Source organism: Sturnira hondurensis, unplaced genomic scaffold (genome assembly GCF_014824575.4).
Source record: "Sturnira hondurensis isolate 20B ecotype Veracruz unplaced genomic scaffold, ASM1482457v3 Scaffold0014302, whole genome shotgun sequence".
NCBI classification, from domain to species: Eukaryota; Metazoa; Chordata; class Mammalia; order Chiroptera; family Phyllostomidae; genus Sturnira; species Sturnira hondurensis.
In genome coordinates, this window is record NW_028086933.1 from 6,012,342 (window position 1) to 6,033,332 (window position 20,991).

General features: G+C 41.2%; 1 protein-coding gene across 10 annotated transcripts in view; it reads left to right on the forward strand.

Moving 5' to 3' along the window:
* The window catches only part of RHOBTB1 (Rho related BTB domain containing 1), a 107,054-nt gene that overhangs the window by 70,132 nt on the left and 15,931 nt on the right, over window positions 1-20,991 (forward strand). For 7 of the 10 annotated variants that reach the window (XR_005068871.1, XR_005068873.1, XR_005068870.1 and 4 more), the window contains 4 exons: window positions 14,526-14,711; window positions 17,325-18,201; window positions 18,549-18,651; window positions 20,285-20,403. Coding sequence is in view for 1 of the 10 variants with exons in the window: in XM_037062706.1 (XP_036918601.1) it covers window positions 14,526-14,711; window positions 17,325-17,965; window positions 18,313-18,651; window positions 20,285-20,403 (1,285 nt within the window). In the remaining 9 variants the exon portion in view is untranslated. Of the gene's footprint in view, window positions 1-8,444; window positions 8,503-14,525; window positions 14,712-17,324; window positions 18,202-18,257; window positions 18,652-20,284; window positions 20,404-20,991 lie in introns of all 10 variants that reach the window. The other 3 variants (XR_005068877.1, XR_005068875.1, XM_037062706.1) reach the window with 3 other exon arrangements.

Below are 20,991 nucleotides of genomic sequence, written 5' to 3' on the forward strand. Positions count from 1 at the left end.
GATCTCAAAGGTCATCTGGCTGACTTCTGTTCTTCAGAACGAGAAATCCCCCATCCAAGGTAAAGCACTGGTAGGAAGACGCCCTTCTGAGCCCTGGAGCTGAAGGGTAGCAGAGCAGCCTCAGCCTCCGAACACTTCACACATGTGAAACCTGTCCAACCCTCTCTTGTCTGGAATGAATGACTCCAACTCCCATAGCCTGTCTTCCCACCACCTACTTTCTATCCACTTTTGGATGAACTTTGGAAGCTCTTTTCTGGATCTTTTAAAATGTCAAGAGCAAAACTCTACATAGTAACCATGACTGCGATCTGCTGCTCTTTATTTGGCAAGAAAAGAGCCTCTTTTTAAAGGGATATCACTCAATTCAAAGTTTTTTTTTTTCCCTGGAACTGTTCTAAGAGTGAAACGTTCACGCTTAGGTACCTGGCATTGAAATAGCATGGGCCCCGCCTCCAGCAAGATGCCTGGGCCCCTCCGCTCTTCTCCAATAGCCACACTGCACAGAAACTGTTACCAATTGTACTGGTTCCTCTCGCTGGAAACCTCCATCATTGATCTGTCTCAGGGTCAGATGACCTTCAAACACTTAATAAAGCCTGTGGTGCTGAAGGTTGTGGTGATAACAGCAGCTACGATTTAATTCGGGCTCCCTCGAGCCAGGCCTGTGATAGGTGCGCCACAAATCTTGTCCCACTTCATTCCTGTGGTGACCCGGTAAGGCAGGCCCTCTTCATAGGTGAGCAAACAGGCACAGAAAGGGGCCAAGGTCAGATAGCTAGGAAAGAGTGGAAGTGAACATTTCCTTTCAGCTTTGTCTGATGACAAATCCTGTATCTTCCGTTTCCACCGTGCTTTTGTGGCTGACGAGGACGATTGGTCACAAACTTACTTTAAATTTGTTCCTGGTGCAGTCTAATTCCTGTGCTGTTTACTGTGGACACTGCAAACCAGCGTTCACCATCTGTCACCAGCTTGAATATTCTATTGTTCCTCTGGAGTTTTTATACATAGCAACTTAATTCTTTCTGTGCATCGATAAGTAGTTAAACATGAGTCCTTTTACTCAGAGAAAAAAATGATACATTCAAGTGAACTTTCTGAAAGTGAGTAGGAATCGTGGGCACAATTGGACCTTCATTTCTAAAGGCTCTGCATCCACAAATTCTACTAATAACATATTGAAAATATTCAGAGGGGGAATGTTAATGATGTTGCTAGCATGTGCTGTGTATTTAAGACCACGATGGTTGCGTCTGTGCTGAATATGTACAGACTTTTTTTCCTTGTCATTATTCCCTAAACAATAGGGTAGAGTAACTATTTACAAGGATTTACATTGTATTAGGTATTAAAAATAGTCTAGAAATGATGTAAGTATAAGGAGGATGTGCATAGGTTTTATGCAAATCCTATGCCATTTTACAAAGGGGCTTGAGCATCCTCAGCTCACAGCCTCTGCAGAGGGTCCTGGGACCAGTCCCCCGTGGGTACTGAGTGACGACTGTACTTTATGTGACATGATTTCTCCCCACAATTTAACTGAAGCATGCAGAATTACAGCACTCATCCTTCTACCCAACAATTTCTGGGCATATTTTCAGTCTTGTTGGAATCCACTCATTATATAAATTATTCTTGTGCTCTGATTTTTCTCAAGTGTTATTAGCTCCTATGAAAAGTACAGTGCGTGTTTAAAATGGTAACATCAATCAGAACTGTGGTTTGTGTGTGTCTATTTAGATCAGATGGGTCCAGTTTCACACTGAAGGCACATGTAATCAGATACAGCATGAATACATCCCATTTTGAGTGCTTGGTTGAGGCCCTTTAAAAAATTCAGGACCATGGGTGACCAGTGTTCGTGTCTTTGTCTGGGATTGGCTGTGCTCGTGGTTAATGGTGAGGGAAAGAGTCAGAAGCAACTAATGTGTCTAGCTATTTTCAAGTAGCTCTTATTGTTCATAGCACATTGCAAACACTAAGCTAGGAGTAACATTCTAATGATGATTTCAGATGGCAAAAGACCTGTCGGACAGAGAAGTATGTCAAGGCGGAGGGAGGCGGGTGGACCAGGGCCAAGACTAGGGTGAGGTGAGTAAGGCATTCCACCTTCATCATAAAATATAAATAATAATAATTTTTTAAAGATAGGATCACTATTACTGATTCTTTATTTGTGTCTCAGGCTCAGTATGGCACTGTTACTGGTCTTGGCTTTATTTAAAATGTTGGTATTTTGTTCATCATGGATTTTTTTTCCGTTTAATTTATTTTAAAAGATATGTTCCATCCGCATTACTGAGGGTTTGTGTTTTGGTTTTTGGTTTTGGGCACCTCTATAAATTTTGTACTTGAGGCAAATGCAAACTTGCTTCACCCAAGACCTGGCCCTTTGGTGGACTCTGTAAACTGATAGCAGGGTCCCAAGGGAAGGAGAGTTAGCGTGTTCTTCATGGGAACCCAATCCAACCCACATTTGGAAATGTGTGGTACAAAGGAATCTAGGGAAAGGTTTGCAACTTATGTCTTAAAGATACGTAGTTTGTAAACGGCTGTGGCATACAGGACTAAGACCTTCCCAGGTTGTAAAAAAAAACAGTAGAAAGACATGAGAAAAGCATCTACTTGGACCAAAGTTGGACCAAGGTACAGGAATAGTTATTTTCCCTAAGAGGTGAAACTAAAACTGCTCATTCTCACACTTGAGTGTGCCTAAGCACACTGGTTATTCTGGTTGCAGTGCTCTGGGGAAGACGTGCATCAGAACATCAGCCAGTACCTAGATGATTATAAAGCAAGTGGTCCTCAGTCATGGTGCTTTTTACTGAACCTCAGCCAAATGAGAGAAATGTCTTGAAAATGAGAGAGAGAAAGGGCTTAGGAGTAAAGGAAAGCAAAGAACATGTACTGTGTGATTCCGCTTCTCTAAAATTCTAGAAAATGCTATCTAGTCTCTAGTGACAGTATCATCAATTGCCTACGAAACAGGATGGAGGGAGGAATAAGTTACAAAGGGACACAAGGCTACTTTGGGGGTCATAGATGTTCGTTATCTTGATTGGGAGGACAGTGTCAAAGATGCATACTAACGTCAAAACCAACCGAATTGAACACTGAGTACACAAAGTTTAGTGTATTTCAATGACATCTTAAAGTTTTTTGAAAATAGAAATGTTTTAGAGGCAATAAAAATGGTCTATGCTATGTGAGAAAATTTGCATGGTAGACAATATGTTTTGATGTATAGAAGCTAAAGTTAGTTCTCATTGAAAATATACGTCATTTGTGTGAATGAACTTAGGAGGGTGGGAAATGAGGCCTGATTTTTAATAGAAGAATATGGGAAATGGAATATGTCTAGAATCTGAAAGCTAGGGATGGGACACTATCAAATCATCCCCAAATCATCCTGGTTCCCTTGCTGTTTCCCCTTTCCAAGAGAGCAACTCCTCAGATGCGAGGATTCTAGTCTGACCAAGTAGCCTATGTCTTTTTGGCTGTGGTTATAATTGTATCTTTTTTTGAGAAATTAAATTTGACCAGGCACCCTCTTGATGTCCAAAGAGAGAACACCATGTTCCATGAAAGTTTCCCATGACTCCATCAAACAGTAACAATTTTGTCCCTCCTGGTGGGTTTGTTCTGGACCTGGGGGATGCAGTAGCAACCACTGGGAACGCACAAATGACCTTCTGCGTTTGATACTCCGTCCCTCTGGCTGGGAGCTGGGAGCTGGGTACAGAGTGCAGCGATCAGGAGTGTCCTCTCCCTGGCTTAGGCAGTTCAGGGCAGGGGTGTGGCTCCATTCTTGTTGGTTTCTCTGGCCGAGTCCCGCCTGCTTTTCCAGGCTCACCTCCTGTTCCAGGCATAACAGTGTATTTATAGTTCACTGTCCTCCTTCTCCTCTATGCCCACAAACATGCTTTTCATCTACATAGAAAAATTACAATCCCTACCACATCTATTCTTTACCTACTTAATTACCACTAATGTTCTATGAATTTAGAACAAGGGTCACAAAGTCCCAGAAACCCTCTTCATCCCTGTCGCCTTCAGAGTCCAGGTGAAGTGCCTCTGCTTTATGTTCCCACCCAGCCAGTATGTTTGCACATCTCTGCCCCAGCCATGATCTCAACGTTTGAAGTTTGCTTCATAGGCATCTCCCATGCCCCTTATCCTATTATTCCCAATATCTTTGGAATAGAAATGTTTGTCTGTCTGTTCTATGACCCCAGTGCCTGGGCCCAAGTACATAGTGGGAGCTTAATAAATGTTAGTTGAAGGAGTGCATAAATCTATTGATCTTATACAACCCAGGATCTTCTAAGGCACTTACAAGGAAATGTCCTTATAACAAACTCTGAATTATTTCACTAGGTTGAGTTTTATGTTTGCACTTTTAAAGTAAGACTAGCAAACAAATCATATACCAATCTAAAGGTAAAGAAGATAGAGAACTTTGGTGCCCAGCCTCTCTTTACTGAATTAGCAGATGAAAAGACAAGCTGTGAAGCCAGGGGAAGGAGGAAGGCACAATCGGCCCCCAACCCCAAACCTCCTTTTCCCCCCCAAATATTTGGATTTGTAGATTTTTTTTAGAATGACTTGTTCGGATGAGTATTATTAAACAGAGAATTACTCGTATTAATACTAATGCTTTTCCAACTATATGTTATTTCTCCTCTGAGTATCATTTCCAAGATCTTTATAAGAATCGTCTAAAATAATAGTTATATATATAATTATTCTACTTGCCCAAAGATGAGGCATTAAGTAGAACAATTAAAAGTTGATTATTACTGCTTTGTGCTCATCCAAAACAATCAAAAATACATTAGATGAAATGCATAAAAATAATTCATAAAATTGAAGGTGATGGAATTTTATGGATTATGTAGTAAAGCAAAGGGTTGCAGTGATGCTGAATCACGTGGAACACAGGAAACATGTCTGGGCCCTGCTCTGTGCCCCCTCCACCTGCTGTTCTACCCTATCCTGTCTGCTCTGAACTGGTACATCTTGCATTGTAACCAGAAGACAAAATATCCCAAGAGCCAGATTCCCATGCCAGGCCCAGCCCTGTCCCCAGGACAAATTGTCCTTGGGAAGAAGCAATGCCAAATGAGATAGCAACAGGACTTGATTGATAACTTGGTCACTTATGTTCCAAGAACTAGAAGGCTGCCAGCTGCTGCCCAAACACTGGTCGTGGCTGGGAAAGAAGGTCTTTTGTGGTTCAACCCAGGAACACATTGATGAACCCCAAAGATGCCATGAAAATATGGATAATAAGGCTATTGGATAGGTAAAAAGAGTAAGGAACATATGCATTATTCAGTACATTCACATGGTATGCTCTGCCTTCTTTTTCTACCTTTTTCTATTACTACTAAATAACTACAAGCTTGGCAACTTGAGTCAAATCTATCTGAGTGTATTGACTTTTCCTCATGGAAGTAGAGGAAACATCAGTTTACGATGTTTCTATGCCGAAATCTCCTGATGAAGAAATATACTTCAGTCCATAGAGTTTTCCCTTTTTATATTAGGTAAGAAGGAAGAGGCTGCTGAGTAATTCTGCAGCGTCTTCAGAGGATAATTCTATCACCATCTTTCAGCAATCCCATATCAATAAAGAACATGAGCTGGGAAGCCAAAAGGAAAAGATCTTTGGATAAGAATGTTCTTCTATTGCTATTACCTGCAATATACAAGCTATGTCCTTGGTGACTTTTGAATCCATAATCATCATATTTGTCTGACGGTAATTGGTCCTTTACAGTTTAGAGAACATTTCCACAAATGTTTTTCTTGGTGAATTTTAACAACAGTCTGTCAGTGACATTTAATATTGGCCATTCATTAAAATTCCACAATTATTCCATCACTTTATTCTCTACCCAGAACTACTCTGCCCCTAGAATGTAGTACATAGAGCATAGTCAGAAGGACAAAGTACTGAATTACAGAAAGATAAAGCAAATTAGCAAATTCTCTTTTAAACTTATCACCTTGGCTATCTTTCTATTTTAATGATTTTTTTTAAATTTGATTTTTGACATTTTTTTAATGATGGTCTGTGAAATAGAAGGTGTTCCCTTAAGACTTAATTCTGTGTAACTAGCCCAGAATTAATTCTGAAAGTAACCTGCCTATTTCTTTACTTTCTTTGCTTCTAAAGATAATCTAATTCCTGGAAAAGATCATTAATCCATTATTATTCTGGTGTTATGAAAGTATCCAATTAGGTTGGGTAAATGGATTTTTAGATAAATTCATATAATTTAAAAATATATATTACCTGGTTAATCTTTGCTATATACCAGAGATATTATATTGCTGTCTTTCAGCAATAATTATCTGAAGAAATTTAATAGCTCACATACTGTTTTCATTCTTTATTAGAATCCAGACATATCCCCTGACTTATTTTAGGCCTGAATTCATTTATTTTAGACTTTGGGTCTGCAGACATATTCGATAAAAATACAGATATATTGTATTCAAAATACAGATATATTTTTTATCTGTAGTATCTGTAAGTTTCATATTTGATAAATGGTAATTTAAGGCCCTCGTGTTACAAATGCTGTGGTGTGTACAATGGGAGAGAAACTAATAGGAACAGAACAAAATCCCTACAATTGAAACTCATAGTATAGTGGGGAAGACAGCACATAAATTATTACAATTCAGTGTTAGAAATGCTGAGCTAAAGATGTCAGTGCAAGAAACGGGGGAGAAAGAAAATCGCTCAGGGCTAGCTCTCAAGCGTCAATCTTGATTCCTCTTGGCCCCATCCCATACCTGGCCCGTCAACAGACCCTGCTGGCCCTGCCTTCCGCATATATATAGAATGGCAGCCACTTCTTACCATCTGCTCCTAGGTCAAAGTCACCTTCATCTCCCGCTGCACTCTTATCTCGTAACTGGTCTCTCCCTTGTACCTGATCCCTCCAGACAACCCTCCTGCCTCCATTTAGTCAGTTTTCGTTATAGCAGTAGGGTGATCCTGTTGAAACATAAATTACATCATGTCATCCTGCTCAAAACCTCCTAATGGTCTACCAGCTCACTTGAAGCTCTTCCTTGCGTCTGCCCAGCTCCGCCTCTCTGAGCTCGACTCCTGCTGTGTTCCCCCCCCCCCCGCCCCCGCCGCCCCGGCCCCCAGGGAAACATCCCAGGTGTGCTTCTGCCTCAGGGCCTTTGCACTAGCTGTTTCCTTTTCCACTGTATTCTCCCCCAAGGTATCAGCAGGTTAGCTCCTCACTTCCTTCAGGTCTTTACTGAAATGTCACCTCAGTAAGGGCTTCCGTGGCCACATTTCAATAGCAACTTCCACTCCCCAAAATTTCTGTCCACATTTCCTGCTTCACTTCCTGTTTAGCACTTGTCGCTGCCTAGCATACTACATATTTTACTTATTGTTTTTTTGCTTATGGTCTCTGTTTTCCACTGGAATATAAGCATGACAAGGATAAGCACAAACGAGGACAGTGATCTGTGTCTTTAATCGCTGTATTCCTAATGTCTCAGAGATTGCCCGGGGGACTGCAGGCTATCGGTTAATATTTATGGAATAAATGATCAGATGCTTATTGATATCGGATAAGTGACTTAACAGGTTTTTGTACCTTTGTCCATTCAGAGGGGAATCCTGAGAGGCCTGGGTTAAATGCCCTTTGTTACGGCGGTGGAATGATCTTGCTGGTTTATTTCAGAAGAGTCAGGGAGGTTAATCCCAGAGACCTCCCTTCTGACATGCTACCTGACAGAGAAGCTTTCTTCTATTCACAGCACGTCTTGCTCTCAGGGAAACTTTTAGCAGTGTAGGAAGAAAGTTTCTCAGTCATTTAGCTTCAGGGAAAGCCAAAGACAAATGGGTGGGACAGGGGGAGCAGGGAGGGCATGTATTACCACAGTCGCACCCTCTCCTGTTAAGCCTTCATGTTGGCGTTTCCTGCCGTCACTGACCAGGAGTTCAATGAGATTGCTTAAACTCTTTCTTCTAACAAATTACTTGTGCTTCACCCAATTTCACAGGCTTTTGACTTGTCTGATGATTGTGTGAGGTGTAAGAATATACTAAAGGGATCATGGATTGCTAAGTATAGAAGATAAAATATCAAGTGAAAAACAGCCAGTTTCCATTGGATGGTAACCAACAACTTTCTAGGGCCATTACTACCCCCTGTGATATTTAGACTATGACGGTAGAACCAACCACTTTTGAGACTCGAGCATTATTGACCTCAGTGTTTGGTGGCATTGGTGGAGTGTGGCTATGGCTTTCTTGCACAAGAGTGTGCACTGCTCTGGTCCCATTTTGGGAGGGTGGGGCCAAACTGGTTTAAAATGTTGCTTCCTACTAAACATGCAGTTGTGGGCTTGGAAGAAAGAGTTGCGCATGCTAATCACTCCCAAATCTGGATATATTTCAGGATGTTTTCACAGTTTTCCCCACATAACATCTGTACTTAAGAAGCCTCACTGCTATTGGTAAAGTATTGACTTGATTTCCCCGCTCACCTCCAGGGCGCTGCATGGCCCTGCCCTGCCAGGCGCTCCCCTGCAGGCCTCTCCATCTTCCATGAGTATGAGCTTACACGGCCATTCATCTCCAGGTGGTTATGTTCGCCATCACTGACAACTCCCTCCGCATCTCATACATACTGGGCTGCTCCCCTACTAAAACCTCCCAAAGCCACGTGTTACACGTTTCTCTCCCCTGCCATGCTCCCAGCTGTTTTGTGCTGTTTTGATCTGTCTGTTTGCATAGCGCTGTCAGACTACATGCATGAAAGGTGCACTGTTGATATGAATGATTTTGAAAATGTTTCTGTAAAGAGCCTACCTTGATTATTGGTGGGGTGGGAGGTGGGAGTTTGAAGTCCCAAAAGTGGAGGTCAGAGACTCCTACTCCAGTCTTTGCCAAAGGGGGACAAAAAAAAACAAAACAAGAAACCCGTTAAAATGTTATTAGAATCTCTACCCATATAAAGAATACGGGAGTTTCTACTAAACAAAAGGAATAATAACAGGCGGTAGCAACATACAGAGTGGCATGCAACAAAAGGCTTAAAAGTGTTTGTTAAAATAGGGGGGTGCTCCCAGGCAAGACTCAGGGTGATATAATTGTTAGCTTCTGTTTAGTCATTGAGTGCAAGAAACCCAACCAGAACTGGCATGTTGGAGAAGAGCGTTTGGCTCTCCCACTCAGAGCTATGTGGAATTCTGCATGGAATCCACTGTCCTTCACATTGCCCATCAAATCAGCTAGATGATAGGCGTTTGGACAAAGGATGATGTAGAAATTCTTTTTCACTGAACCAGATAAGAAAACCCAAGGATCACAGCTCCTTAGCTGGACAATGGTGGCAAAATAGATGAAAAGAGAAGACAAACTAAGTCCATGGAAGCACTTTTGTGATGGAAAAGAACTTAAGATTCATTCTTAATAACCCACCTTTGATATTGATTATGTACCCTTTTCATCCACTCCTTCAGAGGAGGAACTTGGTATTTCAGATTGGAAAAGCAGTTTAGCTTCTCATTGCTCCTGTGACCTTTTCCTACCAAGCTTGCTGTATTTGACTGGAGATGTTACAAAGACAGGCCTTGAGAACATGTGTGGCATTTGCTGTTTAAAATCTAGCTTGGGCCAAGATATGTGGATAAGATGCACTTTTCAGATTTTTTTTTCTTTAATCCTTTGCATGAACTCCTTATGTTATCCAAATATCTTTGCCCATCTTTTTGCATGCTATCTTTGGCCAGTGTTCTCCTTGAAAGATCACTGAAAAAAATATGCTTTTTTGTTTGTTTAATATCTGAAGGAAAACTGAGGTTGGCTTCCTCAGAGCAAGCATTTTTGGGTGACTTGATCTCTTTCTGTGCCCTCCCCCAGCCTGCCCGTCCATGAAACTGGAGAGGCACAGTGTTTCAACATACAGATTTACTTTGGATTGTTTTTTACTTAACTAATCAAAACAGTATTTTATTGGCATTATTTGATATTTTAGTACCCCAGTGAAACTATTCTATTGATATTTCCCCTTAGGAACAAAAAGTCACATTTTCTCCAAAAAAGAAAAAAAAAAATCTTTCATAGACAAGCAGCCGAGGCTATACACTCTTAAATTGTTGGCAATCCTGGCTTTCTTTAATCCAATTACTTAGCCTAGTGACCAAAAAAATACATACACATATTCAAAACTCTTCCTACCCCTTCTGAATATTCAAGTTCCACAGTTAAGAGTTTAGTCTGCTTTGTACTTTGCCTCTGCATTCTTGAATTCTTGTGCTTTCTACTCCAAATAGCTATAGGACTCCATTTAAATCCTATCAGATTCTCTTAACATCAGAAATAGGAACCCTGAGGTCACTTCTAGGCTCACCTACTGCCTCATATGTGAAGATGCCCCCATCACACCTCCCCCTACCAATTATTTTTAAACTAGGCTCTTCAAAGTTAAAAAAAAATGTAACAGAGCCATAGAAGTAAAAATGCTAAAAATTGCCTTTTTCTTTCTATCTTTCATAGGAATGGCATTTTTAAATGTGAGCTTGTGTCAGACATTGAACAGTCTCCACATGAGAATGAACGTTTTGATTAAAAGTTATTTAATATTCTAGTTCTTTGGAATTCTGCCTAAAGCCGGAGATATTCTACACTACAGGTTTTGTGCCTTCTTTGGCTAGATTAAAAACTGGCTCCAAATCTAGAGAATCTAGGAATAAGTGGAATTCTCAAATGAGTTACTTAATTCTACAGGTGTTTATGTCTCAGAGGATACTGGTAGGTTGAGAATTGAGACTCAGAAAAGAACCCTGAGATAAAGATGCTACTGCGTTAATGTAGCATCGTTCTATGGTCCAATAGCTCCATCCATTGACCTGGCAACCTTTTGGTTAAAATCGGGGTTTGAGTATTACATCTGTAAGGAATAAGATTCTGTATAATTTTTATGCACGGTTTTCTTAAATTGCATTTATTCTTAGCCCAAGAAGGATTAAACCAAAGACATTTAAGCAAATATGATATTTTAACTACTTTCAATATAAAATTATGGGGACAGATTCTCATAAATGTGCATTAAAAAGGGGAAAAATAACTACTCTAAAGATACATGAAAAGATGCTCAATATCACTAGCTATCAGAGAGATGCAAATTAAAACCACAGTGAGATACCACTTTACATGGGTCAGAATGGCCATCATAAATAAAGCAACATACAACAAGTGTTGGAGAGGTTGTGGGGAAAAGGGGACCCTAGTTCACTGTTGGTGGGATTGAAGACTGGTACAACCACTATGGAAAACAGTATGGAATTTTCTAAGAAAACTAAAAATGAATCTGCCTTTTGACCCAGTAATTCCACTGCTAGGATTATATCCTAAGAACCCTGAAACACCAATGCGAAAGAACCTATGCACCCCAATGTTCATAGCAGCACAATTCACGATAGCCAAGTGCTGGATGCAACGTAGGTGCCCATCAGTAAATGAATGGATCCAAAAACTAAGGTACATTTACACAATGGAATTCTATGCTGCAGAAAGGAAGAAGGAGCTCCTACCCTTTGCCACAGCGTGGATGGAACTGGAAAGCATTATGCTGAGTGAAAAGCCAGGCAGTGAAAGACAAATATTATATGATCTCACCTTTAACAGGAACCTAAACAACAAAACAAACAAGCAAGCAAAATACAACCAAATACACTCAAATAGAGAACAGGCTGACAGTGACCAGAGGGGAAAGGGGAGGGAAGTTTAGGGGAAAAGGGGGAGGATTTACAAAAACTAGTATAAAGGACACATGGACAAAAACTAATGGGGGTGGAAATGGGAGGGAGGTGGGGAGCACTGGGGGGGGTGCTGGGATGGGAGTAAAAGACAGAAAACTGTACTTGAACAAAAATTAAATAAATAAAAAAGCTTTTAAAAAGGATACAAATAGAATTTTGACTCAGCAAGTTATTTTAGCTTCAGAGGTAATGTTGCTTTCAGTGCAGTCTCTTCTCTTTAACTATCATTCCTTCGAAGCCAAATATTTACAGAGAAGTGACTTATTTTTCTGGCTTTCCAACAGCATTTCCTACATTGAGATATTGCTATGACACAGTCAGAAGGTGGACCCTCCGGGCCTGTGCTGTGTGATGGCACTGTGCTACCATCAGGAGATTCCATTTTTTTTCCAACCCCCAAGGCCCTGTCTGCACTTGTTTACAGGTCATCTGGAGAGTAATATGTGTTCAGTGGCATGAGTGTTATCATGGTAACCTTGGCAACTGAGCTAGCTCTGATTTCAAAACATCACATGCTGTATCATAAAATTAGATAAGAGAATTGACATTTAGCTACATGTCTGTCATATAAATTAGGCTCTGAGAATGATTTTTTATAGCCAGGTATCTTAATATGGAAATAGAAGGCACCAGTTAGAACAAGTTTATACATATACATACTATTCCACTTTTAGGTACAGAATATATTTCCTCAGTTTTTCTCTGTAATACTGAACGTCAGATATTGCCATATTATTCTCACTGTGCCAAAATTCATGGTGGCTTTATTTTACAATCAGGAGGAAGCTTACAGCAGAGCTACATCAGATATCCTATATAAATAGGATTCTGAATAATAGAAAACTGAGCCCCTAAAAAATGTAAAATTCAAAGCATTCTTGGCTTTAGTGGGTGCTGTTATTTATGCTGATTAGAAGTAAGACTGTGCGCAGAATATTCTACTAAATCAGGACCCCAAAGACGAAACGTGCTTTCTTTTCATTATTTATGAACACTTTTATACATATTATATTTTCCAGCATTCAAGAATCTTTGACACTATCTTTATTTCAGTGGCATTCTAAATATGCAGATGAACACATTCGTCTACTTTGAGTCCTAGATCCTCTTTTATGATTTGTAAATATTTTAATCTCAGGATTGTTTTTCTATATTTCTGTGGTTTGTTGCAATATGTATATATTTAAAGACTCAACTTGTGGATTTATTTAATATAAGCATCCTGCCGTTTTCTGCATTGCAAATGATTATTTTTAGATATTGTTATGATTGCCTGAATATATTTGTCTTCATTGAAATGTAGGAGGAAAGCTCATTAATGATTTAAAAGAAGGTGTTTTGATTAAATTTATCCTAGGTTTTGGGGTTTTTTTTAACTGAAGTAATGGTGAATGGCATTGTTTTCTTTGTTTCCACTCTGCTAGTTCATTGTTGGTGTACAAAATGCAACTGGTTTCTGGGTATTTTTTTTTTTGCATCCTGCTACTTTACTGAATTCCGGAGCCTGAAACCTCCTGGCCAGGTGGCGCGTGTTAGGGGCCGGGGGTCAGTGTAGGTTTCCGGTTCCCAAGGAACTTCAGCCGTTGCTGTTTGAACTAGGTCCTCCCTAGTTTCCAACGTATATACATTCCTTTCTTCATTTCGAGCTCAAACATTTTTTAAAAAGGTATTTTGATTCATCAACTTGATTGTTTTTGTTATATAAACAATAAAGGTAATACATTAACATCTAATAAAATTGTGAGAGCTTATTTCTGAATTGAGCTGAGAGAGATAGTCTTGAATCCTTGGGCACAACTTTTCCTATTCCTTATACTCTTCTGTCTGGATGTTCTCAGAGTCCTCATTCAGCCTAATTTTAACCTAGAATGATGGTTTATAATTCTTATTAAAGATACCTTTTAGCAACTCTCTGTCAGATACCATAATTGAACAAGTGCTTCTAGAATGGTAAGTTGTTATATAAAAATGGAAGATCTTTATGTCAAAATTGACTATAAAGCAATTTTTTCTTTTCCCTATATACCTGCTGTGTGTCACAAATGACAGTTGAGAAATCTGCTTCCAACATTTTTTCGTTTTTTTAGCCATCCACCTAACCCTTGCTAGTTTTAATGTTCCTGCTCCCTTCTTACCTTATACCTAGTAGAGTCTAAATCCCTGCCTATTAAGAAATGGATCCGTGGTTGTGCTCTCTACAGGTGTGGAAAGAAGGGTGGGAATCCTCCTGTGCCTTTGCCAGCCTTGTTCTGCAATACCTGTTACATTTTCAGTAACGTTTAGGCTGTTTGCTTTATCTCACTGGGTTGAGTCATCATCACCTTTTTGTTTTAACTGGTAAAAGGTCGTGTGTATCATTTTTTTTATCTTGAAACTATTTCTTGTGGTGAACAGAAATAGTTCAGCATGTTGTAGTCCCAGGACTGACTCAAGTGTGCAGCACCATCCCTACTGTGAGATAACTGCACCGGCAACTTTTCAATGCGTAGGGGTTCTGTAGTGCCATCCGGAAATGAACTTGGGCTGTGTTGGTGCTGGACTCTGGGGGTTTACCAGGCTGTTTGCATGACTCCAAGGTGTAATTTAATATCTAGTCTTTTTTTTTTTAATTGTGACATGACAGTTGGCATTAGATGGATGGGGGTAAGGAGGAACCAAAGTGATAAAAGATAAAAGTTAAAAAGCAATACAGCTTTTTTGTGATTTCCTTTTAGGTCTGATGTTGTGGTTCTCTGTTTTTCGATCGCTAATCCCAATTCCCTAAATCATGTGAAAACAATGTGGTATCAAGAAATCAAGCACTTTTGCCCCCGCACACCTGTTGTCCTAGTTGGCTGCCAGCTAGACCTCCGCTATGCTGATCTTGAAGCTGTTAATCGAGCCCGACGCCCTTTAGCAAGGTAAGCCAAGGTACTCAGTGTTGCTCTGTGCCGGCCAAATTAAATATGGAGGGAGCAGATGTCTCTGTCGCCCAGAGTTCTGCTAGGGGATGCCCCTGGCACCCCATCGACCTGCCATACGCTCCCAGTCAGCTCACTGACCATGAGGGAGTGTGTCCTGACCCTTCTCCTGCTCACCATCACCTGTTCGGTGGGAACTCATTTTTCTAAAAGGTTGGCCAGTGCTTGAAGTGCATTCTCTAATTATGACATGGTGAGTAGAAAAGTATTTTTGAAACTTGTAAAGTATCAAACGAAATAAATGTTAGCTGCGTATAATGTCATGCTTGAAATTATGATGATCATAATAAAGCTAAATAACACAGTGATCCGCTACAATTTTGGGACCCCAGGCACATCAGGTTCATACACATAAGCATATTCAAGGGTTTACATGTTCTCATTTTCCTCAATCCAACCTCTGAGAGTGTTCCACTACCAAGAGGACAGTGTCCAACCTTAAAAATCATAGGACGTGTAGTGGCAAAAATTTTTAATGTCTCTAGTGATCACGTTTTTAATGTGTCACAAGTTTAAAAATCAACTCAACGGAGGACTTTTTTCACTCTACATAAAATGTGGTTACCAATTAGGGTGAGTATGGAATAAGAGTTTTTAAAACTCTATGTTCCTTTAATAAATATGACCTTTATAAAAATAATTTTGTTTATGTTTAACTATTATGTTTATTATGTAAAACAAAAATAATTTTGTTTTATGTTTACATATTTTTCTAGAGAGCATAGCTTTTCAAAATGCTGATATCAAAACCTTCCTTCGGTGTTTGCTCATGTGCTTGTTACAAAATGTTATGTGGATACAATTTTTATGCTCTCACAGCAGAAGCAAATGGTACTTTGTTGAGAAATTTCTAATGTTCTGGGAACATTGTGGGTACCTTTTCTGAAAACATTTCATGTTAGGTTTTTGCAATCCTTCCATTCTTAAAAGCATGAACTAGGAATTGAATATTAGAAGCCAAATAGAGGGAAAGAGGACTCATGATGAATAAGAGACCACCCAACTCAGAACTTTCTGGATAAAAGAGTAGGTGAAGATGGCCAGGCCTCACAACCATGGACATGTGGAGGACTGAGAGAGTGACAGAGGATGGTGGAGGGGATGGCTCTTCTATAGAGCAGTTCTGCAATTGCATAAATGAGGGATATTTGAGCTCAACCTTGAAAAAGTGTCCTCAGTGATCTTCCAGTCAGTCCCAGGAACAAGGAGCACAAAATGCCCTGGGAACAAACCTTGACATTTCATTTTTTTTCCCTACACGTTCCTTCCACTTTTGCAACACGCTGCAGTTTTAACTCTTTTCAATCCAGGTCTTCTTAAATCCAAATTTTACCCAGTATTATCTTATCTCCCGTAAGACTAATACCTGTCTCACACATATTACCTTTGGTCTTGAAAGCCAAATATTTATTTAGGAAGATCAATTTCTATAAGTATGTCTCAAATCTGGTGTGCGTTTGTGAAGAGGATAACAGGTCACGTCTTACCTATGTTCCAGAAGCCATGTGAGTCTTTGCTGTGGTTACGCTACAATCACAGGTGTATTCTGCTCATACTGCTGCAAAAGGTTTGGCCTCCCTGGGTTTGGTGAGATTATAAATTTGTCTGGTGTGCCAGCCCAGAAGTTGTAGATTTTATTCCATGAGCTTTGTGGAATGAGAAGAAAATTTTTTTCAAGAGTTGCGGCTAAGTCACACTTGTGTTATGTAAGGCTTTTTCATGCAGGGGTGAGAACTGTAGGCTAAAATGTGGAGAGGCCGAAGAAAGACCGGTTAAGAGATTAATCCGCTGGTCCAGGCAGAAGATGACGAGGTCCTGACTAAGGAGAGTGGCAGAAGGGGAAGGGGAAAGACACGAAGGAAGATTCACAAGTCTCATTATAGAAAACGTCAGGAGCCCTTGGATGTGGGCTGTTTAACCTACACTCTGATTGCTCAGTAGAGGCCTCTCAGTAACTTGCAAATGTGACCTTAGGCAAATCCTTCAAACTCTCTTCCTCAGTATCTTCAGAATGGAAAATGAAACTAACACCCATAGGGTTAGTGTGAGGCTCAAGTGAGATAATGAACATGGGTTCATTTTAAAATTATAAAGCAGAATTTAGGCATAAGGTGATGATGATGAAGAGGATGATGGTAGTGATGATGACAACAGCTAACACTTATGAAGCAGTAGTGGCCTAGGTACTGTGCTGAGCATATTATCTCATTTAAACCTCTCAACAGTCTTTGAAGACATAGGTCCACATTATTATTATCCCTCTTTACAGATGAGAGAACCAAGGCTTAGAAGAGATTAACTTTCCCAGGATCAAACAGCTAGTAAATGGCTGTGACTTCGGTTACTATGGTTACTACTGAAAGCATTTTTTCCCTGTAGTCATAAGTCCTTTATATTTGAAAGACTTGAGGTTGGTAGTAGATTTTTTTAAGAACCTTATTAAAAGCCTGGATAGGATTTTAAATGTATAATTCAATTAGGTCCTTAGACTCTGGTTACTACTTTTTTCCTAAAATAAAGCTGGTAACAGTTTTTTTCAATATTCTCTTTCAGGCCCATAAAGAGAGGGGATATTCTGCCCCCTGAAAAAGGCCGAGAGGTTGCAAAGGAACTTGGCATACCATACTACGAAACGAGCGTTTTTGACCAGTTTGGAATCAAGGATGTGTTTGACAATGCAATCCGAGCGGCGCTCATTTCCCGCCGGCACCTGCAGTTCTGGAAATCCCACTTAAAGAAGGTTCAGAAACCTCTACTTCAGGCACCATTCCTACCTCCAAAAGCCCCTCCACCAGTTATCAAAGTTCCAGAATGTCCCTCCATGGGGACAAACGAAGCTGCCTGTTTACTGGACAATCCTCTGTGTGCCGACGTCCTGTTCATCCTTCAGGACCAAGAGCACATCTTTGCACACCGTATTTACCTCGCTACCTCCTCTTCCAAATTTTATGATCTTTTTTTAATAGACTATGAAGAAACCCTAGACTGGAGTGAAGTTGCTTGTGAGAAGGAGGGACAGAGCAGCAATTTGCAGGGGTGGGCGTCGAGTGTTGACCCGGATGAGGAAAAGGAGGAGGGCACCCCAAGGACACCTCAGGCTGACCAGTGGGAGTCCTCCAGCCAGAACCTATTCCCACAGGAGACTCTGAAGGTGGAAGCTGAGCTCTCAACCCCGGAGACACAGACCTTGGCAGGCTGGAGTAAGGGGTTTATTAGCATGCACAAGGAAATGCAAGTCAACCCCATCTCAAAGAGAGTGGGCCCCGTGACCGTGGTCAGGATGGACGCATCGGTCCAGCCAGGCCCATTCCGGACCCTGCTCCAGTTCCTTTATACAGGACAACTGGATGAAAAGGAGAAGGATTTGGTGGGCCTGGCTCAGATCGCAGAGATCCTGGAGATGTTCGATTTGAGGATGATGGTGGAAAACATCATGAACAAGGAAGCCTTCATGANGAGTCCTCCAGCCAGAACCTATTCCCACAGGAGACTCTGAAGGTGGAAGCTGAGCTCTCAACCCCAGAGACACCGACCTTGGCAGGCTGGAGTAAGGGGTTTATTAGCATGCACAAGGAAATGCAAGTCAACCCCATCTCAAAGAGAGTGGGCCCCGTGACCGTAGTCAGGATGGACGCATCGGTCCAGCCAGGCCCTTTCCGGACCCTGCTCCAGTTCCTTTATACAGGACAACTGGATGAAAAGGAGAAGGATTTGGTGGGCCTGGCTCAGATCGCAGAGATCCTGGAGATGTTCGATTTGAGGATGATGGTGGAAAACATCATGAACAAGGAAGCCTTCATGAACCAGGAGATTACGAAAGCATTTCACGTCAGGAAGGCTAACCGAATAAAAGAGTGTCTCAGCAAGGGGACGTTCTCAGGTGAGCGGGTCCAACGGCCAAGTCACAGGTACCTTTGATTGTGTCGTACCAAACATTAGCCAGACATGAGCAGGGGAAAGGATAACTGTCATTGACCTGTATGAATACTTATTTTTTCCCCCGCTCGCCTAAGTTACACTGATTTATTTATTTAATTCTCATCACACTTTAGGGCCAAATATTTATTAGCTCTACTTTTCAGGTGGGGAAGCTGAGGGAAAGAGAAAGTTAGGTAACTTGCCTGTGGTTACACAAGTTATAAATGGTGGAGCCAAAATTTCCACCCAGACTCTCCCCTGCAGTGCCATGGGGTCATAGAGCTTCCAGGGATAGGTCAGCCTACCCCCAAGCCTGAGCCAATCAGCTCAATGCCTACAGTTTCCCTTCAGGATTCCTTCCTGACCAAATCGGTGCTCCACCGGCCCTCGCCAGTTACCCGTGACAAAAAATCAGTGACCTTTTGTCTTGAGGCTACTGGAAAACTGGAGGCAATTCCGGTGACCCTCTGCATGCCCATCAGGGGTGACTCATCTCTTTCCATCCTGTCTTCTATTTTGTTCTCACACTCCTTTCTTGTTCCTCCTTTGTCTTTGATAACTATGTGTATCTGCCCACAGAGTCCTTACATAATTGCTTAAGCACGCTGGTGGCCTGAATCCAAGATAGTTACATAGCCATGCTGTACTGTTTACGTGCTTTACATTTTTGTTCTGAAGTTGTCCCCTTGGGGGGGGGATGTCATTATTTGATTTCCTGACTTCTGTTTATATGTATAATTCATTTGGATCTTTAGCTTTCATAATGCCTGTCATGACAATCTATATTTAATAAGTGGTTACTAAGGCTGTTCTTAAAGTTTAAAGCTTATGAGTAATATTTACACCAAATATTGACCATCATGGTATAGAAGCAGTCTTGAAAGTTAATGGAAAAAAATGTTTAAACCTGCAGCAAATGAAGCAGTGGACCTTACGTAAAGCTGATGGACTCAGGCTCTCCTTACTGCAGAAGCATAATGACCAAATGCAGTGAGGAAGCTTCAGCTGAATTCTGTTTAAGAAAAAAAAAGCTATAACATACACTTTAGGGATAATTGGAAAAATTTTAATATGAACTAGATAGTGGGTGATGTTAGGGAATTATTTTTAATTTTCTTTGGAATAATAATGGTATGGTTATCTAGGAGAATCTTCTTATATTTAGAAATTCTTGATAAAGTAGTTGGACATGAAGTATAATACTATCTGTTGAAAATGTCTACACACATATAAAAGAAGTATATATATGCACAGATGGCTGGAGCAAACAGGGCAAAATATGAACAGTGTGATAAGTGAATTGTTATATTATTCTTTTTGCTGTTGTACATGTTTGAAGTTGCTTGTAATAGGAAGGAAAAAATACTCCTTTATGTTTCTTTGTGGTTCAGAGAATTTGGGTCCCTCCATGTAAGTGCTCACTCCTCAGTCCCTGGAGAACGAGCCAGGAGTCGGGGTGCCCCAGGGGTGGGAGTTGACCCACAGTCACCAAGAAAAGCTGTGGAAGAGAGAGTCCCAGAGATGTAGGCTGGTGAATGTGGGTGGGACTGTCAGCGAGACCGGCTCACGGTGGTGTTTCCTCCATCCTTGGGCAGACGTGACATTTAAGTTGGACGATGGAGCCATCAGTGCCCACAAACCGCTGCTGATCTGTAGCTGCCGGTGGATGGCCGCCATGTTCGGGGGGTCATTTGTGGAAAGCGCCAACAGTGAGGTACGTGCCTTGCGAAACGCCTAAGTGGCGTCTTCATGAATGTGCCTGTGTGTTTGTATGAAGTGTTGTATTAGTCAGATGACCCCGATTCCTCAGCTCTTTCCATGCGATGGTTCCTTAGGCAGTGCCTGAGTGTCAGGTCACCTCCTTCTTTCCCACATGCTGCAGCTGCGAGGAGCCCAGGCTTATGGCTCACTCGTTAGGCGTAAGCCCCTGTGTGCACATCCGTTACATGCGCATCCTTTCATGCCCACAGCTCTCCTCTTCCCCCGAATACGTGATCAGCTGCACGTTTTAACGAATGTTCCCAGGCAGAACCCATCTTCCAGAAGTTCAAGAGAGCGAAATGTTTTTTCAGCCACTTACATCTTAGGCTCAGCTCTGGCCCTGACCAGATGGGGTCCTCAAGAAGCCACTTCCTTGTACCTCATTCTCCTCATCTTCAAGGGGAGGGATATACTAGATTGCCCTTGAGGTCCCCTTGAGCTATGACCGAACTAGCCTTCTCTGAAGGTTTGTCAACGGTAGGGAAACAGTAACAAAGCAAATGGTTGCTCCTGTGAACATCTCTCTCAAAGTGCTGCGTTC